At 48.4% G+C, this 27,081-nt stretch overlaps 1 protein-coding gene across 7 annotated transcripts in view; it reads left to right on the top strand.

Moving 5' to 3' along the window:
• Positions 1–27,081, top strand: part of megf11 (multiple EGF-like-domains 11) — an 89,505-nt gene that overhangs the window by 11,243 nt on the left and 51,181 nt on the right. For 5 of the 7 annotated variants that reach the window (XM_049030940.1, XM_049030941.1, XM_049030937.1 and 2 more), the window contains exons 2-5: positions 16,291–16,415; positions 17,887–18,003; positions 20,582–20,683; positions 21,839–21,939. In XM_049030940.1, coding sequence (XP_048886897.1) covers positions 17,888–18,003; positions 20,582–20,683; positions 21,839–21,939 — 319 coding nt within the window. In that variant the 5' untranslated portion in view covers positions 16,291–16,415; position 17,887. The remainder of the gene's footprint in view (positions 1–16,290; positions 16,416–17,886; positions 18,004–20,581; positions 20,684–21,838; positions 21,940–27,081) is intronic. The other 2 variants (XM_049030935.1, XM_049030936.1) reach the window with 2 other exon arrangements.

Raw genomic sequence — 27,081 nt, 5'->3', positions numbered from 1 at the left:
CTATTGTTTTATTTTTTGCCGTCTTTCATACTCTGGAAAACTGTCCAAAATATTGGAATGATATGCTTTCCTTAAGATTTGGATTTTTTTTTTTAATTACATTGCTTATGAATTTCATTTGACTGGCGTACCATACCTTTACCCACGGTGCTCTCCGGACTTCAACAAGCAGCACCTTGCAATCTGTTTTCTTAACGTCTACCAGCAGGATGCATGCCAGCGGTAAAATAAAGCATTTCATAATTTTACCCAGTAGGCGCGTGGTCTCCCGCTCCCAGCTTGGGATTGTTTTCGCGGAGCGTTACACAACCCCTGAGTGCGTCCAGAGTAATTAGCATGTTCATTATATGGTCTAGTTTAAGATATTCGATTGCTTTAAATGTAGAATCTACAGGTGTGCTCCGCGTCTGTTGCTTCGTGTGCACAAATGTTCAGACTGCACTGGGCGGCCCCTTAGTGCTTGTGAAACATTTTTCATACGTGTCTCCTGGTCCACAGGATCTGTGGGCGTCTGCGTTTCACGCCTGGCTGTTCACAAATTGGCCCCTATATAATTTAGTGGTGGCTACGAAAGTCAGATGAGTGCAGGGTAACCAGTATGAACGTTGGAATCGTGCGAGAAGGTGGGTGCGATGCACGTTTACAGCGCGACCAGGATAACCTGAGTCCCGCCGGCCGCCAGATTAATTCCCACGTTTACTGATAATGTAAGACTGCGAGTCTGGCTGCAGTCATGCTGCTGCGAACGTCTGGGAAAACCACAGACAGAAATCATCCTACTCTGTGACCATCAGGTCAGCAGAAGATTAAAGTGCAGCCTGTCATAAAATTTCATGGTGGGGAGAGGAATGTGGGGGGGGGGGGACTCGAAATAAGACATTATTACTCCATAGCACCAGAGGGCTGCCAGACAACACGGATTTTCCACTTTGTTTGCCTTCCATTAACGGACCGAACCATAAGCATGGTCTCCCTGACTGTGAACTGCGCTTTGAAAGCCTAAATCAACAGTCCGGCATCAGCGGACGACGTACTGCATGTGCAAAGCCTGCATCTCACTGTAAACAGTATGCAGAGAGCAGAGGCTGGGCGCAGCGGGAAAGCCGAGGCTCATCTGCCACACGCTTGTGGTTTTGTTCATTGTGCAAAGCCAGCCAACAATGTTCCATATATTAACTTTATAAATTTTGTAGCAGTTCTGCGTCTCTGTGTGAAAACATTTGGAGCTCAGATGTTGTTGACACATCTGTAATTTATAACACGAGGGATGACTATTCTCCGTGCGCAAACTCGCCATCTCTGAAATCTGCTTCCCGCGTTTTCTGGAAACGCTGCCGTGCATAATATTCAACTCTTGGTCTGATGTTACCGCCGAAGTGGCCCGGCACTGATGGAAACGGCATAGTACCTAATTTCCTGAATAAACTGTGTGTGCGAGAGGCTTGAAAAGGGATCAATGCTATGGAAATTGCATCAAATTTTCACTCAAGTGATACAGTGGATTATTGTAAGGCGGTTTCACACAAAATAAATCCTATTCATGACCAGAAGAAATGCTTACGGTTCACACTTTATGAGACTGGGACTGATAAATTCAACACACTCTCATATAGGTTTAATGGCTAAAATTTATACTGACAACAAAAGAAATTAACTTAATCAAATGATGCTTACTTAAATTTCAATTCAGTACCATTAATTACAGAATTTAATTCCAAAAATCAAAAAGTGTATAAATGTGGGAGTTTCAGTGTGACTCATTAACTGCTGCTCTCTTAAGCAAAATGTTGTCAAGCCAAGATCACAATGTGATGTTTCTTATTGGCTGGTTATTGCTGGCAATACATTTTCCCTGTTTTATAATTCAAGCCTTTCATTTATATATTATTATTAAAAGCTGGGACAGATGATCCATGCATTTTCGGTTTCAAATTCTACTTCATGAGATTCGGAAATCAGCATTATTATTTACTATCAGCAAGCTGTGTTCCAAGAGCTGGAAGTGATGTGATTAATCTCAGCCCACTAAACATGCATCACTTCTAAAAGGAACATGATCTATCTGCTGGTCTTCCCAAAGGCTACAGCCGCCCATAATTGGCAATGAGGAGAGTGGCTCCATCGCTGGTCCTCTCCGTAAAGCCGTGTTTCCCTCCCAGCTCCCAGTAAGAAAGTGGGGAAGTGTTTTCTGGGAAACGCTGCTTTAAAGTGATGTTCCCATTGTTGTCTTGATCCCGGTTATCTCCGATTGCTCCTGAAGTGCTGCCTTTGAGTAATGAACCTCAGATGAAGCAAACGGACCAACAAGCTTCCTACCCCCCTTAACAGGTGCTCGCTCGTTAAGGTGTCGTCCCCCCCCCCCCCCCTCAGGGAGCGCGCTTCCCTGAGACAGCATCCCGTCTCCATTTTTTTTAAGCTGTTTTGTTTAACCTTCAGGGAAACTTGGTTTAGTTTGAAGATAACTTTACACTGGGTGTATATTACAAATAATGAATGTCAACAGTCTTATCGCCTGCTTAAATGCTCCGGGGCAGAGGGTCGGGTCCTCAGGGGCAGGCCGAATATGACTGACCGCGGCCGCGATGCCATCGGCCTGCTGAATGATGGATGGGGCCTGTTTTTCTGTGGAGTGTTCAGGTGCAGCCCGACATCAAGCCCCCTGTGCTTATTCAGCATCATGGCTGTGGCCCGCGATCGATGGCCCGCAGTCGGTGCCGTAAATTAAAGCGGGCCGCGAAGCACACCTGGGATTGGGAGATGCTCCGCAGCGGTACGGTCAGCTGGGTCGGCTCATGAATAATGCAGCAGGCTCAGCATTCTTGAGCGAGGAGGTGCTTGCCTGGCGTCATCCGCAGGGCCCCGCCGCCTGGACGCCGGGGAGCTCAGTGAGCCTGCATCCTGCGTGCCGAAGAGGTAGGAGATCACCGCGGTGATGACAGTGTGACTGCCGTCCGGTCGCCAGAGCTTCATGATGCTAAACTCTCTGGATCGCTGCCGAGAGTCACAACCGAGGAGACCGTCCTGAGACCGGCGGGAGGGAGGACACGTGGCACCAGGCGCACGTGAGTCACTGGGAAACGTAAACTAGCACTAGTTAGTGGTAATACAGCTAATTATGCGGTTCAGGAGCATTTCTCCAATTGCTGATGTCTAAGCTTTTCTTATTCGGCTAGTCACACGTTTCATTGTCCCATCTGAAAACTTGACGGCAACTGACAGAATTTCAGCTGACGATCTCAGGTTATTTTTTCCCTCCTCTGTCACAGTAACATACAAGGAAACAGAGGTGCACGTGTGCTTAGAAAGCTGCCGTGATTCGGGTTGATTGGCAGCCATAATGCACAGCCTTGCGTAAGGGTTCACTTCCCACAACTGGGTAGGTACCAAAGGGGACAGAGAGGCTTTTTATTTAATTTGGGGGTGTCCAGGCTTTTGATCTAGGCCATGTACATGCTATATTGGACCTAATGCACTGTAATTTGGTCATTTTGTTTTCCAAAAGTAACACCTCGGCACACTGCAAAGCTGTCGTCCAGGTCCTCATAACGATCCGCGCGACATTTGCATTACCGTAGTACATTCAGACGAACCAAGGGTCCAATTTCGTGTCCAGATTGCTTGTTAAAGTTGTTCAGAAGTTGAAAATCAAAAAGTCGGTTTCCAGTGTCTTTCGCCCAGAATCACAAGGGCTGCTACAATCAAACCTTTAAAAATATGCTTTGGACATTTTGCTTGGAATTTGCTAAGGACTAAGATGACGCTCTGGGAGCGTCTGTGCTCTGGGAATGTCTTAGTCTGGCTCGAAAAAATAACACTCGCTTCCACTGAAGGGATGATGAAGGCTTGCTTTGGCCAAGCATCTGTGAGACGTTCTTGTCGTGCTTTGCTGTCTGTGCCTAGCTACTCTCTCCATGTGGGCTTTGCAGGACCTAACGGCCTCATCATCTCACAATTAAGTCGTTTCCAGCCCCCAAGTCCCACAAAGACCTCAGACGTTCCTTGGGCATGACGGGCTCCTGCCGCTGTGCCTGTCAGCCTTTTTCGGATGTTGTTACCCCTCGCTGCCCCCCACTAGGATGTGCTGTTTGTTTCAGCCGCTGTGCTTTTTGTAGCTGGTAAATTATTACTCAACAATTCAATTGTACTTGTTACGCCAGATTTTTAGAAAAGCCTTTCAAGTTGGGGGTGGATGCAAGTGGTTCTGGTGTTGGGGCGGTACCCCCCGAGGGGGGCGCTGAGGACATTGACTATCCCATCTGTCATTTCTCCAAAAACTTCATCAAACACTACCTAGCGTACAGCATTAGCCTTGGTATTGGCCCTACAGCATTTTGAAGTTTATCTCTGCAGAAGCTCTGACCCAATTAGTTGACACTGACCATAACTCATTAGTTTTTCTGAACCGAATGGGTAATTCTAAGCAGCGATAGATGCCCTGGGCTACAATGATACAAGGTTTTAATATAAATATAATGCATGAGAAGAGGTCAGGAAATGCAGATACTCCATCAAGAGGGGAACTTAGCGTGCAAGGTGAACTACGCAAGGTCCACACGTGTGTGGGGGGTGTCCTGTCCTGTTTGGAATCATTCTGTATTTCACAAAACAATTCCATCCACGAAGCTGCTCCCTCTTCTGTCTCTGCTTTTTGGAAGCGTGAGCCTTTGCTCATTTCGTCTCTGATCATATGCCTACTTTATTCACTGGCTCTCCAGGATTTGACGTCGGATTGTGTGATCGATCCTCGGGCCCACAGACGGTGAATGGCCTGTCAAAGCTCCCTGCCAGACAGACCACCGATGACGGGGAAACACCACTCTGATGGGTTACCACTGCTCTTCTTACCCCCTTCATTTTTGATCCCCTATTTGTGTATTTCACTCTCTGGCTTTTGACTCTCAGTTGTTGGCTAGATTACAATGGGGCTTTAATCGCCCATCCGTATATATCTGTGTATCTGCACCGGTCTGGGGCAGCTGGGTTTCTTTGTTGCTTTGGCACCGGTCCTTGCCGACACCAACACCGGCGAACAGTAAATCCCATAAAATACGCTGTTCTCTTCCTTTTCTGCACCTTTTTCCACCGTCACCCCTGCTTGGCCCACAGCAGTCGTCCGACACACAAACACCAACACGGGGCACCATCCTGTACGACCGAACCCCAGGCCGGGTCTTAGCAGTGGCGTATTGGGCCTGATGTACTGTAATTTAGCAGTGACGTTTGGGGTCATTTACTCATAAGTAAGCGAGGTGAGCGTGAAGCAGGTGGCCAGCAGGGGGCGCTGATAGGGCAGTGAGCAGACTGCACTGTGCTGGCCATACCGTTCTTGTCTTGGCGCACCACACAATGGGCTGTTGTTTAAGATTCGGACAGCGGAGTCCGCGAAATGCCGAGATGGGCTCTGGTGGTCTATTCTGTACATCGGTCGTGGTCTCAAGGACGCATAGTTTCTGAGCAGCCTATAAGGACAGGTAGATCGTGGGGGGGGGGGGGGGGGGGGTGGGCAGATGGTGGGGGGGTTTCACCCTTCAGAGGACACTTGGCATCAAAGGCATGTCAATCGCGGAAGCTATACACAGAGGAGCCTTCAGCGCAAAGCAAGACCGCCAGAATTTATTTTTGTGGTTAATGGCAATGACTAATCATTTTCAATTCAAACCTTGATAGGGGTTCGCTGGAGGTTAATTGGCTATAGGGGATAAATCAGTCCTGGACTAGGACTGGCTGGGAGGGAGGGGGAATAACAGACATAGAAGGCTGAAAGAAGTACATCGCCGCCCCCCCCCAGGTCTTCGCTCGCCTGCTTCATCTTCCTCCGCAGAGGGCTCTGCATCAGCCCTGACAAATGCTATTTATGTCCTTGTAAGTGCTACGCTAATCATTAAGAGGTTTAATTTCAATCTTTCACCCAGCTTTTCAACACGGTCACACGGTTAGTGATTTGCACTTTGCATATTTGTCCTTCATGTTTCCTGTCTAAAATAATGAATAAAATGGATACTAATGGCCAAGGATATTACTGTTGTTAATGCTATAATAGCTACACAGTTTATCCGCATAATTAGACTCCCATGCGATCGATTGATCACTTATCCGGCCGCCGCGTCACGCGTCTTGTGTCGTATGAAACGTTGGAGTCCCGGGCTGTGGGCTGTCTGTGTGTTTATGGATCAGAATTTTCCAGGGTGCAAACGGCTAGAGCACTTTGGCTTCCCGAGACAGTAATTATCATGGGCCCGTCACTCAGGGTTGGGTATGGGAGCTTCCCGTCAGCAGAGCAGCGTGAGACAGAGAGGAAAAGGTTACCGTCTTGGAGTCGCTGTGACGTGCCGAGGGGCAGCGGCCATCAATCTGAGGGAGTGTGCGGAGACCGGGGCTGCCACGGGGCTCTGTGCAGGGGCGGCGGCGTCGGGAGAGCGCAGATCAGAGCCTCCCCGCTCACTGGAAGACCGCGCGCTTCATCCGGATTCTTCTCGCAAAAAGCTTGTCAGTCAGCCATAACAGCATTCAGAGGAACATTTTTGAAGACACTAATATTCACATACTGATTTAACTTGTGGGGGGGGGGGGGGTGAGGTCACTGTGATCACCTGACATCTTGTGGACCCCCCCAAAGCCATTGCTGGGAGCGTCAAAGCTGGTCCTGCTTCGCAAGGCGGGTGTGATGTCACTTCCTGTTGCTCTTTCTGTCCGCTCCTCCTCGCTACGCTTCCAAATGCTTGGCACCGGCCCACCCCTCCGCCCTGCGCATTAACAGTTCAGTTTTCACGTACAATGGAGATACCAAAAGAATCTGGACCGGACCCCGAAAGCCATTCATGTAGGTGTCAAACCTGCTGAGCTGTAAAATTGCCCACTGGCCGTGTTTGTTGTTTCAGCATTTTGTTGCTGATGGCTGTGACCTGCTCCCTGGCTCTCCTCTCCCTTGGGCCTTCTTGGAATCCCGGGGGGCATCTGCTGATTAATACTGGCCCCTGAACTGCTGGGACCCTCAAACCAATGGCCCCCTACATCAGTCGTGTAAATGCACGTCTGTTTGCGCCTGTGACCCACCCTGGTTGCAATGCCACACGTATTACCGCACCTATAGTCTCTTGCTCTTAACCACTTGACAATAAAATGTCACACTTAATCCTCTTTGTCATGTGATCTCCTAAGAATCCGATTTGCCGGACGCTCATGTCCATGTGCCTCTGGTTGCTGTCCCATTGGCTCCCAAATACGGTGCGCAGTGGCTAATCTGTGGGTATTTTCTTGTTGGCGACGTGTACGATTGAGCGTTAAGCCTGGTTTGGAACGGATTTGAATTTCCCTGAAGGCGGCGAGGTGGCCCATTCAGACCGGTACGCGTCTTCCTGTCTAAACAAACACTTGCAGCTACACTGCGGAGCTCTAATTTGCTCCAAATTGGCAGAGGATTATAAGAAATGCCATATTATCCCCTTATTACATTTATGCTCACGCAGTGAATAATTGGACGGACGGGCGGTGTTAGCCGGATGGTGCCCCCAGCACACGGAGCAACGGAGACCGCCGCTGTTAGCGTGCGCTAGCCGAACCGACGCTAGCGCCTAGGAAGGCACACACTGAACTTGCGATCGCCGCGCTCTGTCAGCATGTTGCGTGGGGGTTGTGTGGTTGAGGGGGGTGACAGTCCTAACCAGCAGCTCGCACAGCCCTGCACAATCGCGGGTGACATGCAGCACCGTCGCTGGAATTAATTAGAGCCTTCCGTGCGACACGGGGTGTCGTGTAATTGCGCGGTAAATTTTCTCGTTAATCTGCTCATTTAATATGTATTTTGTTGTTGGCATTTGTTCACCCTAGTGCTCTGATAACCAGTGGTGTGTTGTTAGCTGAAGAAACGGTGCCTTTTGTGCTTGAAATAAACTAAGTCTAATTAACTGGAGGCTGAGTCTCTGAAGTGTTTGAGGGTTGATGATATGAACAGAAAAAGGCTCGCTGCTCTGCAACATCTTTTCTTGCTATTTTTACCATTGTTTCACCATTGGTGAAATCCCTCCTAATACCCAAGAAATGTTGCAAAACTCTCATCTGCTTTAATCTCAGCAACTCTCAGCTCTTCCTGATCCTTCTGTACGTGGGACGTCTGTGCCACATGTCATGCTTACAGATTTTGCTTTTTGATGGTGGGGATCTTGCCAGCAGAGAGCAGTGTCCTCCCAGACCTCCTGAGGGTCTGCGCTGCAATGTCTTCTAAGTCTCTCTTACGTTCAGATGTCGGACTGACTTCACAAAGACCGTATCGTTTTTGGGGGCCATTCCGACGGATATATAAGAGCAGTGATTCCCAGCCCAGTCCTCTGGGAGCCACAGTCGACGTTTTTGCTCCCTCTCTGCTTCCTGCTAGGTGGTCCACATTTTTGCTCTCTGGCAGGGAGCTGGGAGAGAACAAAAACGTGGACTGGCTGTGGGTGCTGGAGGACCGGATTGGGAAACACTGCATGAGAGCCCAGGGCATGAGACAGACTGGGCCGGACTTGCGGACTTGAAGTAATTGGTTCTGGCAGGTGGCGTGAAAGGTTGTAATGGAATATTGAAATAAATAAACAGCATTAAACCCCGCCCAGGTAGCACTGCTTGCGTCCTCGGCCTGAGATGAGTTGGCCTAGCTGGACCATCCCAATGGCCTTGGGTGTACCCCAGCGAGTTGCATTTACAACCAGACAGCCCATACATAAACCATGGGGAAGAGAAAGCTGTGAGACCATTTAACCTCCCATTAAGATGCGTGGAAAATTGTGTCAGGCCAGGCAGTTTTTCTGCAGCACATCTGCAGATATGCAGGCAGTGGCATTGCGAAAATGACAATCAGATGCGATGTTTTATTCTGATTATCGTTCCTGCCCTCGTGCAGGTTTACATCTTGAGTCATCTGCTGTGGTTTTAACTGAATTGCGTGCGCACGGTGGATGGATGAGCTCAACTGAATGCAAATGAATCTGATTAAAATGTGTGTTTCAGGAACAAAGAGCTTTCTGAAGGCTGGAAATCAATTGGACCAGCGTCTCTTAAAATTAAATTAATAGGATGGATGTTGGAACAAACAGCTAGCATTCCTGAAGTCATCAGCACCCACCTCTGCCTCACTCCCCAACCCCACACTCATCTATTGATTTGGGAGATGACGGATGGAGGTGTAGCCCTTGCAGACAGGCAGCACCCCCATGGCACAGCCTTCCTTTTAAGGCTCACGCCGTTTGTACGCGTTCTACGCTCTACGCTCTGCTTCCAGTGTAAAATGTCGGCTGGTGTTTAATCTTTCATTCCTGGTGTTACCCAGTTTTCCCGCTCAGAGACTCAGCGTGAGGGTTTGTCAGCTGGGCTTCCGTGGAGCACTTACCAAATGCGTTCCTGATGCTCTCATTACACACCAGCACCATCCCTGGAACCAGCCCCCCACCCCCGATCCCTTTACTATAAAATACTGAAGGAGAACTCCCCCTCAGTGCAAACAATATTTATGATAGATAGATAGATAGATTGATTGATGCTTTATTAATTCCAAAGAAAAGTGTGGAATTACAGTAGCACAATACATGTCGGTAAGGAGACATTTCAATTTCTGCTTGGCCAAGACAAGCTGCTGGGGCTGGGACTTGTTGTCCAGCTTCGGCAGCCATTTCCTGAGTGTCCTCTGTTCCCCCACAGTCTCCAGGGAGTGCGGACTGGCTTCTAGGACTGAGCCGGCCTCCTCAATCAGTTTGAGATTTTTGGCATCACCTGTGCCAAAGCCATTGCCTTAACACACCTGCGCTCAAACAACTGCACTGACAGCAACAGACAAGCCTTGTGGGCGTGACCTGCACATACCAAAGAACCTCAGTCTCCTCAGGAAGTAGACGTTGACTTTGACCACTCCTGTACACAGCCTCCAGGTCCTCCCTCCCCTGAAGTCTGTTGTCTAAGTGCGGACCGAGCTACCTCCCCATCTTCACCATCTACAGCAATGTGACGTCTACCTCCAACTCCTTCACCTCACTGAAGCTGAGATGCTAATGGTTCAGTTTGCACCACTCCACAGAAGTCCATCGCTAGGATCCTCCTGCCCCCCACAGGAAGGCCTGACTATTGCTGCGTCACCAGTGAATTTCGGCGGGTGGCATGAGTGTTGTGACTGAAGTCTGAGGTGTGGATGGGGAAGGGGACACATACATTCCCCTGTGGGGCTCCTGTGCTGCTCGTGACCATGTCCAGTTAGATGCTGTTATCCAGTCTGTGGTGGATGTGCCCACCTGCACTGACTTGAGCTTCCTCTCAGCTGCTTGGTTTGTACGGAGCTGTGAGAGAGAGAACGAGAGAGAGAGAGAGAACGAGAGAGAGAGAGAGAACGAGAGAGAGAGAGAGAACGAGAGAGAGAGAGAGAACGAGAGAGAGAGAGAGATTTTTTCCTCATGTATTATAAAAACACCATGGATGTGGGGGGGCCTGGCTGGGGCCTGTTCTTATCTGGTTGCCACTGGTTGGCTTTAGCGTTTGGCATCATAGACTCACACCTCCAGTGTTGGGCTTCCAGTCCCATTAGTATCCAGAACTTGTAGTTAACTGGTGGCTCTAAATAGCCCAAAGTGTACTGATGTGTGAAAGGGAGCCCTGTGATGGACTGCAATCCCATCCTGGGATAAAATCTCTGTGACCCGTACCGGATAAGCAGCGATGGATGGATGGATGTGAGGCTTTTCTGGAATGTTAATTTAAAATTCCAGGACTGTCGGGTCATACGCCTGACCTGGATCTCATTACAATATCTCGTTAAGTCCTTGTTATAATCTTCTGAAACCTGAAATTCTAAGATTTTTCCAGTATTCAGTTGTTGTCCATATTTTTTCTTAAAATGAAAATTAACTCAAAACTGAGGTCTGTAATCCATCAGCTTCAGTGACATTTCTGAATTTTAATTAAAATGTTTTTTTTTTCCCAGGCATCACCTTGTACACTTTGGTCGCTTTAGTCCAAAAGTAGCTCTCTGGAGGACCTTCGCTATTCAAATGAAAGGTTCAAAGTCATGATCCAAAAGCGAACTGGAATTAAATATGACATTTCTTTGGTAAAAAGTGTAAGAATTAAAGAGGGGTGACGTTCTGTTAAACTTCAAAACAGCTGTAGCTCATGGCTCATCAGTGGCAGTAACGCAGACCAGAGAGCCTTTTCCTGCAGAATGTCCAGGGGAATCACCTGCATAATGGTGCTGAGCTTCAAATAACACGTCCAAGGTGCTTCTCCATAGTCATGAGGGCAGCAGGGGGTCACACGCTATCTGAGAAGTAGGGAGTTCACACGTGGCTTGTGGTTCTGCTGCGTCCTTGTGTCCCTTTCTAGGGCAGATATTCCATAAATCCTTGTCTGCAGGGGCCACTCACGACGTTTGAGAAGCTTAAGGAATATCACTTTACTTTTATAAGCTGATATTATTGTGTTTATGCATAAATCAGATGGTGTAGCAGTTAGTCACCATAACCGTAAATGAGAGGTTCTTTTATTGGATGAAAATGGATTTGACCCTTGCATTAGTAAGAATCACTGTAAGGAAGATGAAGGTGACCTTCACTGCCAACGAGACGCTCTACCTGGAAGGGTGACCTTCACTGCCAACGAGACGCTCCACCTGGAAGGGTGACCTTCACTGCCAACGAGACACTCTACCTGGAAGGGTGACCTTCACTGCCAACGAGACGCTCCACCTGGAAGGGTGACCTTCACTGCCAACGAGACGCTCCACCTGGAAGGGTGACCTTCACTGCCAACGAGACGCTCCACCTGGAAGGGTGACCTTCACTGCCAACGAGACGCTCCACCTGGAAGGGTGACCTTCACTGCCAACGAGACGCTCCACCTGGAAGGGTGACCTTCACTGCCAACGAGACGCTCCACCTGGAAGGGTGACCTTCACTGCCAACGAGACGCTCCACCTGGAAGGGTGACCTTCACTGCCAACGAGACGCTCCACCTGGAAGGGTGACCTTCACTGCCAACGAGATGCTCCACCTGGAAGGGTGACCTTCACTGCCAACGAGACGCTCTACCTGGAAGGGTGACCTTCACTGCCAACGAGACGCTCTACCTGGAAGGGTGACCTTCATTGCCAACGAGTCGCTCTACCTGGAAGGGTGACCTTCACTGCCAACGAGACGCTCCACCTGGAAGGGTGACCTTCACTGCCAACGAGACGCTCTACCTGGAAGGGTGACCTTCACTGCCAACGAGACGCTCCACCTGGAAGGGTGACCTTCACTGCCAACGAGACGCTCCACCTGGAAGGGTGACCTTCACTGCCAACGAGACGCTCCACCTGGAAGGGTGACCTTCACTGCCAACGAGACGCTCCACCTGGAAGGGTGACCTTCACTGCCAACGAGACGCTCCACCTGGAAGGGTGACCTTCACTGCCAACGAGACGCTCCACCTGGAAGGGTGACCTTCACTGCCAACGAGACGCTCCACCTGGAAGGGTGACCTTCACTGCCAACGAGACGCTCTACCTGGAAGGGTGACCTTCACTGCCAACGAGACGCTCTACCTGGAAGGGTGACCTTCATTGCCAACGAGTCGCTCCACCTGGAAGGGTGACCTTCACTGCCAACGAGACGCTCCACCTGGAGGGGTGACCTTCACTGCCAACGAGACGCTCCACCTGGAGGGGTGACCTTCACTGCCAACGAGACTCTCCACCTGGTAATGGACCAGATTCACTTGGGATGGTGATGATCTCTGCTGAAAATAGTGGATTCATCTGGTAGGGAGCAGATTCAACTGGCACGGCCGTGATCGCTGAGAAGAAGGTAGATCCACCTGTAGCAGAACAGATTAATTTGCCGTGGTAATTATCTTAGCTGAAAATAGCTGATCCACCCACAAGCACAATGATTACTGCTGAAATAAACCCAAAAAAAGAACTAATTTTTCCTGAAGTAACATCTACATAAAAACATAATGCAAAGATGAATGTAAAGAAATCAGGGGAAAGAAGACCTTCTGTCATGGATGTGCGCCAGTATGTTTGTCTGCAAGCTGAATGTTCATATAGCTTGGTTTTTATAAGTTTATTATGCTGGGGTTTAAAATGTATGATGCCTCCTTTTCAATGTGATTTCAATATTTCTTTGAGAAAATTTGCATATGCAAATGAACACTATGATTAAAACAGCAACTTATGTTCAGTATTTTATGTTTTTTTAAAACATGCATAAGTTAATACATGTGTAATTTAATTTGATTTAATTATTAAAATCCTAGTTAATGGGTAATGGAATATTTAGTACTGAAGGGGGGGAACATTTTTCTTCTCAATTTAAGACGCTCTAAAGGTACTGAACAGCTCTGAATTCAGCAATATTTGACAACCAACATTCCTTACCCAGAATTGCATTTAGAAACACTGGACTTCATTTACTGGAGGCCTGGATGCTGCATAAACGCTGCCTGTTAGCTTCATTACCTGCACGGCAATCTGAGACTGTAATCCGGTAACCAAAGCAGAGCGCCTGCCCCCCCCAGCCCCATTCTGGCTCACAGGCCCCCCCCCACTCCCGCCCTTATTCTGTCGTTTTCTTGTTCATCGGCCTTTTGGGACGGCAAATTCAAGCCGTCATCAGTGGAGCCCGGTGACCTTTCATTACAGAAATTTTGCTGAGCATTCGCAAATAAACCAAAATAAGTCATTTTTCAGCGTAAAGGCAGATTAAAGGATCCCGGAATCAAGAAATGTCAATGGTAGACCGTTTTGTAATACATACTCGTATGTTGTTTCTCACTAAAAACAGGTTTTAAATGAATCTGTTAATTACCATTTAACCCTGATACCACAACAAACAGTTGAACGTTAAGAGGCGCTGATCTGAGTGCATTAGTCAAGTAAAGAGAGAGTCAGACGACAGAAGAAAACTGAGCAAAGTGCCATAATCAGACAGACTGACACAGCAGAGCCCCGCCACGGGGGGCAGTGAGCCCGAACCGGGAATTAAGCTGCAGCACAGTGACAGTCACTGTAAGCAAGGGGACAAGCAGAGCACAGATTCACAAAATATTCCAGCCAGTCTTAGTTATTGGCAAAAGTAAATATCACTTGGAGACGGTCTCACATTCCAGGTGCATGGTCTGTCATTTTCCAAAACACAAGTTTATGGTTTATATTCACCAATTTAGCTGTCGCACGGCACTTTGTAGTGGTACAGGGCCTGTGTCAGGCAAGAGACAGTCAGTATTACATTTGAATGAGGTGATTAAGAAGTAATTCTGGAAAATAATGCTGGCGTTAAATCCAGTTGTTTATGTAGGTCTTAAAGACAAGGGTGTTTGTCAGAGGCACAAAGCCCATTTTTAATACAGTACTGCAATGCAACATCTCTTTTATGCGCCTATGTCTTTCTGATCTTGGCTAGCTAGACCAACACGTCAGGGACACCTCTGAAGGGAGCAGCTAATGAATTATGTATTTCTGGACGGTGGAGGTGGTGTTGGCGGGGGGGGGGGTGGGGGGATTGTTTGATTCAGGTTATTCATCTTCATGCAAAGCAGTCCGTGCGGCTGACTGCCGAGAAACACGTAGCTGACTTGCATATGTTGCGCGGAATAATGGAAAGGCCCCTCTCATGGCTGCGGGCGGTGTGACTCCTGTGGGTGACTTGACTCCTGGCAGTGGCGTGACTCCTGTGTGCAGTGTGACTCGCGCAAGCGGCATGACTCCTGCATGTAGGATTGACTCCTGCCGATGGCATGACTCCTGCATGCAGGGTGACTCTGGCCGGTGGCGTGACTCCTGCATGCAGGTTGTCGCCGGCCGGGGCATGACTCTTGCATGCAGGTTGTCTCCGTACAGGGTGTGACTCTTGCATGCAGGGTTGTCTCCGGCCGGGGTGTGACTCTTGCATGCAGGGTTGTCTCTGGCTGGGGCATGACTCCTGCATGCAGGGTGACTCTGGACGGTGGCGTGACTCTTGCATGCAGGTTGTCTCCGGCCGGGGTGTGACTCCTGCATGCAGGGTTGTCTCCGGCCGGGGCATGACTCCTGCATGCAGGGTGACTCTGGCCAGTGGCGTGACTCCTGCATGCAGGGTTGTCTCTGGCCGGTGGCGTGACTCCTGCATGCAGGGTGACTCTGGCCGGTGGCGTGACTCCTGCATGCAGGGTGACTCTGGGCGGTGGCGTGACTCCTGCATGCAGGGTGTGTGTTTTCGGGCTGAGCGGGTATAACAGGGAAATTTCGATGGAAACGCTAAAGGCTCTCAAGCGAAAGGCAGTTTAAGGTGGTTCCCCACCTAACAGACCGTCCTCACGTCATCTCAACGTAGGTGCGCATCTTACATTTTTTATTGATCGTTTCCATTTTTGTCAGATAATGTGCTTTTCAGAGACTTGAATCATAAATGCCGGCATTACTGGTGATAATTAAATTTCACTTCCATTTGTAAGTTAGGGCTTAAATCGAAGGACAGGATACCAGATTGGAATCTGATAGAAAAGGAACGTAATTTAATTTAATGAAGCTAAATGACATTGCAGGGCCTCATTTTTTGTGTGTAAGACCTTTAATTCACTCGACCGCTTGAATAAATAATCATTACTTGGGAAATCGGAATGCTACTTGATACCTAATTAAAACACTCCCACAGCATCGTTTTCCAAGAGACGACTGCCTATTGAGTGATTACGACTGTAAGTTCAAAAAGTAATTACAATTAAATCTATTATCAATTACATTTAAAATTCTGCATTCTGCGATTTCTCTACGTTTATGCTAGTTTTACTTTTGAGATAAAAGGCAATTTGTAACCGCAGCAACAATCACAAATCACGCCGTACATAATCAAGTTCTGTAAATTATACACCATGTTGATTCATGCATATTGTTATACGATGCAATGTTCTTGTAGCACTGTAAGTTTCAGAGGTAATAAATGAATTTATAAAAGCATTCAGCAGCAGCAGCTGAGGGTGTAAAAAAGATAAAATAGTGTTTAAAATTGTTCTTTCCATGTTATTAATCATTAACTTTTGATTGCAGGGTCTCAAGATGCTGCTTTTAAAGCGACATTTTTTGGCAGATGTTTTAATCATGTCCATACTGACACGATCTTTTTTATATGGGGGACTGCAAAAGTGTAAATACCATAAAAGTATGAACTGTGCCTCCGCCTTATTGATTTCCTTTCCTTTGTTGATGAATGTGTGTGTGTCCATCAAGTCCCCTGGCACCCCCTCACCCCCCCCGCATTATTCTTCCTGATCTGCACTCATGTGGCTCCCCCTCTCTCACACCGTCTCCAAACCCAGCAGGAGTCCCACGAGGCTTCCTGGACCTGACAGTGTCCAGGTTCGAGTCCTTCTGTCTCCAGATCTTCATCTTCTTGTTGGAGCGGTCCTCTTCGAGGAATAAGGGGTGAAGCACGGTGAACCAGGTATGGAAGGGTCAGCCATCTTGTCTGGTCTTCTGTACCATCTGGCCATATTTTTCGTGCCACAATGTTTGTAGTCTTTGTTCTTTAGTGAATGTTCACTGGAATCGGTGTCAGCCTTGGACGTCACGGGTGGGATGCGCCCCGGCCTTGTGCGCATGCTTTCTGGGATAGGCTCCAGGCCCTGTGACCCCCCCGTGACCCTGATCAGGATCAGCAGCTAGAAAACGAATGAATGGAACAGGATTTTGGTCCAGCAAGTGGAAACTCCATTACTGTTAGCATCTGCATGAGGATTATCCGTCGGCTAAGGAGATGAGTTTAGATGTGTCTCCCGCCACCATGAAACTACTCGTGACAAGCGAAGCTGCCGCTGATTTCCTCTCGCTGTGTGACTAGCGACGTGTCGCTCACTGCAGCCGGACAGGCTGGAAAGCGCAGGGCACACGCATTATGACGTGCTGGTCTCCCAAGAAGCCTGTGCAGCGTCGCGGTGCCTTGGGAGGAGGGTGTGTGCATGTGTGTGTCTGTGTGCGTGTGTGTGTGTCTTTAAGAGAGTGCAGGAACGGCTTTGCTGTGCAGCAGGTGTGTCAGTCCTCAGGGCTGCTGTGGGCCAGGTGCTTTGTGCATCCATCAGGAACACACTTACTGGGAGAAGTTGCTGTCAACAGTATTTTTTTTAACACCTAACAAACCCAACCCGCTTAGTTGGCGCGCGCTCGGCGCCCAGGCCCCCGCCACACAGTTCATCTCCCACGGATTGCCGCCATGAGCATTCTCATCAAATTAACGTGACCCTCACGTATCACCCACCACCCTCCCTGTGGCTTGTGGACGTGGCGACATGGTGCACTCCGGGTCTGTCACCGTCACGCGCCCGTTCATCATACACGCACGCGTCACGGCTGCCACGCGTCTAATGAAATACCCTGACAACTTTTAGAAAAATAATCATTTTTAAAAATCGACGATCCCCCCTGAAGTCCTGTGTCACTGTCAAATCACACCTCTTCCTGGCAGCCGATATTAAAAATGCTCTTTCTTAATTTGGGTCCTTCACCCCGGCAGTGTCAGCCTGCCTTCCGTTGGCGCCTGTCTTCATGGGCGAATGTTCGCCCAATTCCTTGGTGGCGTAATTGGCTTGATTGCTTCTTTATCTTTTGTAATTGAATACCTATCCAGGCACTTAGATTTTGATAACCAAGACATAAGATCATATTTAGAATCACTGACTGTCAAAAATAGCAGTGCTATTGCTTTGGGAATAGCTGTGTGCCTTCTCCTATTCAAATGAAAAGTTGGAACAATAGTGGTACCTCCGATAGTGGGGAGCGAGTCCTTTATGGTAGCAGAGATTGAGTACAGCAGCGTAAGGTCCGTCAGCTGCAGCGAGGCGAGGAGAGACGGACAGCTGTGGGGTCCGGCTGCAGGGCCAGTCCCTAAGGCAGTGACTGTGGTGTTTTTCCCTTCACAGAATGGAGCCCGGACAGGGGTGTGCGCTGACGCTCAGGCTGCTGCTCCTCCTGGGGATTACCGGCAGCTTGTGGGGTCTCAATCCCGATGACCCCAACGTCTGCAGTCACTGGGAGAGGTTAGCTGCTGCCAGTCTCTCTCTCTGTGGTCCGTGTGTGTCTGTGTTGGGGGGAGGGGGGAGAGTTATGTATATGTGACATTGAGGGGTAAAAGTATTGATGTTGTGGGGGACATTTTTTTTTCAGTCCCCACAAGGGGAAACTCAGTTTTATCAAAATCTGTGCCTGTCTTGTATTATGTTTGGTTACTTATGGTTAAGGGTGGGGCTGGATAGTAGTTAGGGTTATTCCCATAGAAATGAATGGACTGTTCCTATGAACGCCCCCCATGTGAGTAAGGTTCAGTCATTTTGCCTCATTCCTCACCTCACCCCCCAGAGCAAGGTGGGGAATGCCCAGTATCTGTTAAATTAAAGGGGGGGTGTTGAAAAATAAGTCTGTTTAAATGTGTTCTGCTTCGCATTCCTTCCACACTGCCCCTAATGCGATTCTTGCATGCAGCGTGCAGCAAGGGCAGCGCATGAGTCACTCAGCTTTCTGGCTCCTCCTCCATGTTGCCCTCTGTGCCCCTCCCAGGTCCCCAAAGCCAATGAGCGTCACGCAGTACAGTTCCCAGTTCTGTATTGGTCGCCTGTGGTCGTACTCATGCAAAATGCTTGTTCTGGCAGATTCTACAGACTGTGCTGTATAGACAAGGAATAAATTATACTAGGTGTAATATATCTAAGTATGCAGGACTGTAATAAAATGTATCCCAAATATAAAATACCAAAAAAAAACTGTAAGACAAAAAACAATAAGATAAGACTGTGTGAGTGGTGCAGATGTGCATGTCTGTGTACAAAAGTGCAAGAGAAGTGAGGGGGGGGGGGGCAACAGAAAGCTCAGGTCCAGAAAGTACAAAGCTAAACCAAGGTTTTGTTTCTACCAAGGTGAACCAATAGAGCATGAGAATTGTGTTTGTTATACGTTTGAGCTCGGTTTGTTGGTGTTTTGTGACCAATCAGGATTTAGAAGTCCTTATTGGGAATTGGGAGTTATGGTTTACTGGTTGCTCTGTGTGCTCCGGGTGACCTGGTGCCAAGTGCCAGAGTGTGACGGGAGCGATTTGCTGGAATGCTGGAATAAAAGAGATTTTCTTTACTCACCAAACTGAGAGGTCTAGGCTTTCGTTCTAGGTGACTCTCCGTGTTATCAGAGAGGTTGATTTATAATTTTTCTACCACACCAGTTGAGTATAACGAGTCACAATCACAGGGAACTCGGCTGGTTGGCTGAAGCAAATTCTTGGTCTGGATTTGTACTCTCTGGACCTGAACTGTGCATCTCTGTTAGCCCCGCGCTGAGTAGCGAGAGCTTCCCTTCTGCCCAAGCACAATGCCTGGCTTGCAGGGTAGAGCTATTCCCCAAGAAGGAGCCTCCTGGGGCACTGCATTCCTCAGCACCAACACTGCTATCAGTCAGCACACTCATTATCGCTGGGGTCATTCTGTTGTGTTCAGAGGCGTACTTACAGAAACCACGTGGAAATGATAGCCAAGTCGCCATGTAAAATGCTTTAATGGTATGTTTAAGATGGATCCGATATATGGATTGTTTCCTATAGGGATGGATGTGAGAACTGAGAGATCCTGAGAATGATTAGTAAATTACACATCTCCGCAGTGCGACTGCCTTACTTTTGTGTATGAGAGAGAGAGAGAGAGAGAGAGAGAGAGAGTGTGAGTGAGTGAGTGAGTGAGTTAGTGAGAGTGCTCTGGGCTGTGTGAATGCGAGTCCTGATGGGCTCACTGTTCCCAGGAAGGCCAGTAGGAGGCTAATTCACAAGTCCTTTCACTCATTTCAGTATTCTTGAGTCTGCTGGGTCATTAGTTTAATCCGATGGCATAGCGTCCATGTCTTTGACCGCCAGTGTGGCAGAAACAGCGGTCAGAACGTGCAGGAATGCGATAGACCCCTCCTAAGCCACTTTGTTAATTAGGCCAGGCACAGGTAAAGCATCTCCATTAGTACTCTGATTTAGCAAAATATACTGGCATACAGGTGTGTGTGTGTGTGTGTGTGTGTGTGTGAGCGGGTATACCTATGCTTATGGGGACACAGTGTTCCTGGACCTGAACTAAACACAATGTCCCCATAATGTGATAAATATCCGTTTATTTTTCTCTTATGGGAACCGGTTTCCTGGTCCCCATAAGGGAAAACTCTATTTTATAAAAATCAGTGACTGCTATGAAAAAACTAAAAATGCAAAAACTCTTGCATTTTGCTTGGGTACTTATGGTTATGATTAGGGCAGGGTGGGGGTTAAGGTTGTCATAGTTAGTGTTAGCATTTTTCCCATAGAAATGAATGAGCGGTCCCCATAAGGATAGGTATACCCTACATGTGTGTCACCCTCACATTTTTGTAATCATTACATTGTGCAGACCAGATTTCCTTACAATGTGACAAAAGCTTGTCTTATGTGGGGACATTTTTTCGGTCCCCACAAGGATAGCCTCAATTTTATAAAGATCTGTGGCTACAGTCAAAAACATAAAAGTTGTATTTTGTTTGGTTCCTCATGGCTGGGTGGGGGTGAGGGTTGTGTCTCGGTAAGCCCTCCACCTCTCTCTTCTGCGTCCCCCCCATCAGCTACGCGGTGACGGTGCAGGAGTCCTACGCCCACCCGTTCGATCAGATCTACTACACCAGATGCACCGACATTCTCAACTGGTTCAAATGCACGAGGCACAGGTGAGCTGCACGTTTAAAGAGACGGCGACACGACAGAGCGCAGCGTGGCGTCGAATCGGCGCGGAAGAGAACGCCCCTCCAGCTTCCAGGTTGACATGGGGATCCTGCCATCTGCATCAGCTTTAATCACTGCATTAAGGTTTATAGGCGACGATCCAGCTAAGAGCTGGACATGAGTCACTGCCATGAAATTCCATATAAAACAGTAAATGTCCTTAGTGGAAGGACAAAGCATTCTTCTCTATTGATTCTATTCATAGTTCATGCTTGAAAGGAAAATGCAGAGAAATGTATGACCACCTGCTGGTTGGTCAGGCACACTGCCCGTCTGTTGACTTTCTGCAGACCCAGCATTGCCCTGCCTCGGCTGTTGACTCTGTATTGACCGGGAACTGCAGGACCTCGTCTGTTGATGGTCTGCAGAAAATGCAATGGAGTGCAATGTCTGTTGGTGGTCTGCAGAAAACGCAATAGAGTGCAATGTCTGTTGGTGGTCTGCAGAAAACGCAATAGAGTGCACTGTCTGTTGGTGGTCTGCAGAAAACGCAATAGAGTGCAATGTCTGTTGGTGGTCTGCAGAAAACGCAATAGAGTGCAATGTCTGTTGGTGGTCTGCAGAAAACGCAATAGAGTGCACTGTCTGTTGGTGGTCTGCAGAAAACGCAATAGAGTGCACTGTCTGTTGGTGGTCTGCAGAAAACGCAATAGAGTGCACTGTCTGTTGGTGGTCTGCAGAAAACGCAATAGAGTGCACTGTCTGTTGACTCTCTGCTGTCTCTTGTGTGCACTGTCAATTGTCTGTAGATTCGGCCCTCCAGTGTCTTCTTTCATGGCTTTATATTGACCCGGCATTGCAGTGCATAGGCGATTAGGGGGTGGCACCAGCCTCCCGCTTTCCTGTGTGGGGTTCTTGGCTGCGTTACAGGACTTCCAGGCTTAATCTGTGGGGGCTGATCATCTCAGGGGCCCTGGGGGGCACTGGGAGCTGCCCCAGCCTTTGGACATGTGGCCTTGTTCCTGGGAAGTCTCGTTCCAAAGCCCATGTGAGACACACGTCAGAGCAGCTACCAGGACTGAGGAGGAGAAGAGGGAGGCGGTCATATGCCTACATGCTGAAATGACTGTCTTCTCGCCGTACGTGTGCCTGTGTTTCAGGATCAGCTATAAGACTGCGTACCGGAGGGGTGTCAGGACAATGTACCGGCGCCGGTCTCAGTGCTGCCCGGGCTACTACGAGAGCGGCGACCTGTGTGTCCGTGAGTGTCCTGTCCTCGCCGCCGTCTCCGCTCATTCGCATTCCGCTCGCTGCCAAGCTGCCTTTTCCTCCATCGGAGTTGGAAAACAAGTAAAACAGAGCGAGAGTCTTTGGCTTCCCAACCGTCCTCCCCAGAGGATTTCGGGCCCCTTCCTCTGCCACTGTTTTGAGTCTTAAAAGCTGTACTTTTTCCCACTGATATTCATGAGACATTTTCTTCACCCCCCCCAAGTCAGACAGTATTTATGGTTCAGGTTACAGGCAGCTCTGAAAGGTCACAGCAAAAAATAAATAAGGAGGGATTTCTTTAATCAGGGCGGGGGGGGGGGGGGGGAGGGGGTGTCACGCCATCCCTGTGTGTTAATAAGTGTTATGAAGGTCAGCAGAGTGACAAGTTCTACCTGCAGCCCTTAAATGTTCGCGGTAATTGTGAATAATTGAATCCTCACACGCCGGGCCCTTTGGGACGAGATACATTAGTTATTTAACAATACTTTAAAATATTGTTCTGAAAGACATATTCCCACAGCCTCTTGTCAGGGCACTGATGTAAACTGCAATTTCACGGAGCCCACGGGAGGTGCTGAAATGCATTAGAGAAGAACTGAACTGCCATTGATTATACTCTGCATTTTTTTTATCTCCCCCTCCCCCCCACCTTTTGAAATTGTACAAATGCAGTTAAACTTATGTACCCAGAATGACTTTATATGAAGTATGGTAACATCTTGACACGCAGTGCGTGTAGATAATAGTCCATTCCAGTGATTGTGAGGTAGCGCTGAGTTAAAAGTGCCTTCCCGGCAGAAATGCCGCTGTTCGCTGTCGAAGGCCGCGAGTCGGCTCCTTCCCCGTCCGTGTCGCGTCGCCCCCCGTGCACCTTTGCTCGGCCGTTCTGACCTCCGCCTCTCACTATTCACTGTGCCTCTGGGATCAACAAAGGCTTTGGCGGCGCGATTCTGCTGCGAGATTCTGCTCTGGAGATATTTTTCACTCTAATTCCTTTTCTGGCCCCAGCAGTCAGGTGCGGCTGGTTCATCAGCCTGAGGTGCTTAATTGAAGCCATATAATACACTGAGAAATTAATGACCTCTGAGAGACCCAGTTATCTGTTTTAGCTGCAGAATAACAGTGCTCATAAAATGCGCCAGAATTCAATAACAACAGAAAAAGTTGTTTTCTTTACTATAAACTGAAATTATGTGACATGAATTTCAATCTGGAAATTTACCTTGCATCTAATTGTTGGAAATGTAATATAACTTATGGCCCTGTAATAAACATAATGATATATAAAAAATGTTACCATTTAAACATTATATCAGCTTAGCATTCCGGGGGGGTCTGGAACCTACCCCAGGCAGTCCGGGACACCCCAGATAGGACATCAGTATATTCAGCGAGATTTAAAGGTATTTCTATACAGCTGCTCTCCTGTCCCAATTGGAATCAAGCAAACAAGTTTATAAATTTACATAAATAAATAACTACATAAAAGATAAACAGTAAACTGTGTAGCTGCACAACAGTATTTACTCTAAGTATCTATTTTTCAAACAGCTTCCACACCTCTCACTTTAATGTAAATGAAAGGCAAGACCACAAGTGGAAAAGCACACCCTGTGTTGTGCGAGGGTTTGGTGGTAAATAATGCTATTTAGTGTTGCAGTTGTCCTGTGGAATACGCCACCCACCCTGTGCAGGACAGCAGCCCCCGGGCTGCTCTTAAGCAGGCTCTCTGATCACGAGACAGGCTGCCAGGGCTCAGACGGACCCTCAGGACCTTCGCAGCCACAAGGCAGCTCTTTTGTTGTGCAGTGCTCTGACCACAGGATAATTGAAAGTTTCCCCTCAATGACAAATGGCTTCTAATTTCCTAAATGGCTCCGTCTCAGCTTACCCTTGCTGCCTCTCCGCTTGTGTCTATTGCAGAACGAGGACTCCTTCATTCATTGTGCTGGTTCCAATCTTGTGTTTTATTTTTTTTTACTGTTTTGCGAATGCATTTGAAGTCCTTATTCTAAAAGAATGACGTCATTCTGAAGTGTTTCTTCCACTGTGTCAGTGCCTCTCTGCAAAGCCCCCCCACCTTCATAAACAGGTAGTGAGGTACTCTATTGAACTTCCTGTTCAATCTAATCGCAGCAAATGCGCTTCTGCTGGTGGCCCCTCCCCATGAATGGAATGCTCGACAGCCCTGGCTTCATTGCTGCGGTGGATCTCTGCAGCCTAACTTTCTGCTTCTTTCTGTGTGTAAAACATTTCACCTGAGACGAAATGAAAAGAAGAATCGGGAAAGCAGACGTCTATTAAATGTGATTGATTGCCCGTTAAAATGCGCACATCACTACTTAGCATGGAGTGCTTTAAGGGGCCAATCTCACAACCAGCGGATTGCAGATTCACAAGAGGTACCCTGACCCGGTGCCCTTCAGCGTCAGACGAGCTTTAGCTGTATAATTAAATAAAAGGAGATTCAGAAGACTCTCTTATTAGAGAAGCATAATTTTCTCTGAAATCCATCCTGTTTCAGTTGTTTGCAGTTTAGTTTCGAGCGAATCTACTGGCACGTCTGGGGAGTCTTGAAGGCGAGAGCCAGGACACGCCCCACCATGCTGATCGCTCACTCTACACGCCGCAGGTTTCAGCGCAGCCCCGCAGGCCAGTAAACGTCAATTGGAGGCGCTGTGTGCTTCCTGATTCTGGCAGCCTGCCGACACCTGACACGTCTCTCACTGGCACTTATAGAGCAGGTAGTCTGCATAACCGAGCTGACTTCTGCAGCGACGCTACCCCTGGTTACCGCTGGCAGATGGCCTAACCGTAACGTGAAGGGGGGGGGGGGGGGTGGTCACTCAACAAGCACGATTTCAGCCACAGTCATTCAATGCAAAATGCTATAAATACGACTGGGACTTTGGACAAAAAAAAGTGTATTTCTCTTCTGTAAACTTCTGGCATTAATTACCCTCGCCCAGTCCCCCCCCGTCACTGTGGTTACAGCATGTGTTTCATTGACACATTGATGGAGTCGGGGGGGTCTGAGACAGGAGGCAGGCAGAGGTTTCTCCACATCAGCTGTCGTTTCCTGAAAGATCTGTTTCAAAGTGAGAAGCATTAGCGGACCTCCACAGACTCAGCACCCCCCCCCCCCCCCCCGCCACGCCTTTTCTTCCTCTTGCTCATGATTTCCTGACTTCCCTGCTGATGGCTTGTTGCCCACGGAGCATCTGGCCCCAAACTGCCCCGGAACGCAAGCTGACGTCCGCTGTGCCGAGATTCATTTTAAATATGGGTGATTACACTGACCTAAGGGCTGCATGTTTTTTCTAAGTATTGTGCCTCAGAAGGTGTGATATTGCCCGCCCTCCCCCAAGACTGTCGGGGCTCCTCAAACATCGCCGCTCTGTTTGTATGTAGCACGTAGGTTGTGTCCTTCTAATTTGCTCTGAATAATTGCTCAGACGGTGAGGCCAAGCGCACGCCACGGGGTACCCGCTCACTACGCGAATGTAACGATGTTCTGTCGAGCGGCACACTCTCTGGTCCTGCCGCTGTTACTGACCCAAAGTACCATGACGTACGTTACGACGGCTACAGCGGCCCGGAGGCTTGGCACCCGCGGTTGCCATGGCGTCACATATGGGCAGGCACTCAGCAGCTTATAGAAAAATAAATCGCGCCACGGGAGTAACCCTTTGGCGAGAGGCTTTCAAAGAGCCCCGACTAAACGTTTTAATGGAGGGGGGCAACATGCAAGGTACACTTGAAAGTGTCTGTTTTAATTTAACTCTGAGAGTGTTGAATTTCCAGAGGCAAAATTGCTTTTCAGGTGCGGGGAAGCAAACAAGCCGATAAGAGCAAGCAGGGTCCCTGGGCTGCCTGTCTGCTGCTGTATCTGCAGTGTTAATTTCCTGTTAAACTGGCCCTGCTCGCCACAAGGATTAAGAGATTTGTACCGCAAACAACAATTAGCATGCAGGGATAAAGCGACGACTTCTAACAGTATTTTTTTCCGTGTTTGTAGGCCCTCCAAGCAATATTTTTACCCCGTAGTTCTGTCAAGTGCTTGGTGCTGCAGAGCGACTTTTACACTAGACAATAAACCAAATTAAAGGCCATGTTTTTAGTATTTGTGATGACATCAGCACAGTTACCTGCTTAATAACAAACGTCCTGCTCACTCACTTATGTGCTGCGGAGCTCATTAATCCAGGCGTCTTTGTGTTTGGAATAAGAGCAAATGTAGCCGAGATGCATTTATTCAGAAATGTTGTGCTCAGGTACCAGTTCTCTGGGTCGGGGAGCAGTACCGGTCCTATCCGATGCAGCACCCTAGGCGAGCATCACTGCCGGTTTGCCGAGATAAAGTGAAATTGGCCGGCAAACCCACATCCCCTCAGAAGTCGGTGCCCTAGGGACCGCCTAGGTCGCCTATAGGATGGACTGAAATACATGTAACAGCGTTACATAATTAAATTACAAAATATGAATAATTGTATTCTCTGCCTCGTGCCCATTGCTTCCGGGATAGGCTCCAGACCATCCAGACCATTACCATAAAAACTGTAATCAAAATACAGCTATTTTTAGAAAAAATGTCAGTTATTCAAGAGATTACTGGCAACTTCACATTTTTTCATGGAATTCAAAATTTTATCCATTGACGTTTGAATGTCCATAATAAACCGTGTTCCTTGAAACACGTGAGAAAAGCATGTAGTTTCACTGCTCCTGTACGCTGGTCCTATAAGCAGCTCCTGTACGCGGCTCCTGTACGCTGGTCCTATAAGCAGCTCCTGTACGCTGGTCCTATAAGCAACTCCTGTACGCTGCTCCTGTACGCGGCTCCTGTGAGCTGGTCCTATAAGCGGCTCCTGTACGCTGCTCCTGTACGCGGCTCCTGTATGCTGGTCCTATAAGTGGCTCCTGTACGCGGCTCCTGTACGCTTGTCCGATAAGGGGCTGCTGTACGCTGGTCCTATAACTGCTTCTATAAGCAGCTCCAGTACACTTCTCCTGTACGCTGCTCTTGTAAGCTGCTCCTGTACGCTGCTCCTATAAGCGGCTCCTGTATGCTGCTCCTGTACGCTGGTCCTATAAGCAGCTCCTGTACGCTGGTCCAATAAGCGGCTCCTGTACG

The sequence above is a fragment of the Brienomyrus brachyistius genome, chromosome 11 (genome assembly GCF_023856365.1).
Source record: "Brienomyrus brachyistius isolate T26 chromosome 11, BBRACH_0.4, whole genome shotgun sequence".
Taxonomy (NCBI): domain Eukaryota; kingdom Metazoa; phylum Chordata; class Actinopteri; order Osteoglossiformes; family Mormyridae; genus Brienomyrus; species Brienomyrus brachyistius.
Note: the sequence above shows the minus strand (reverse complement) of the source record. Positions and strands in the feature narration are given on the sequence as shown.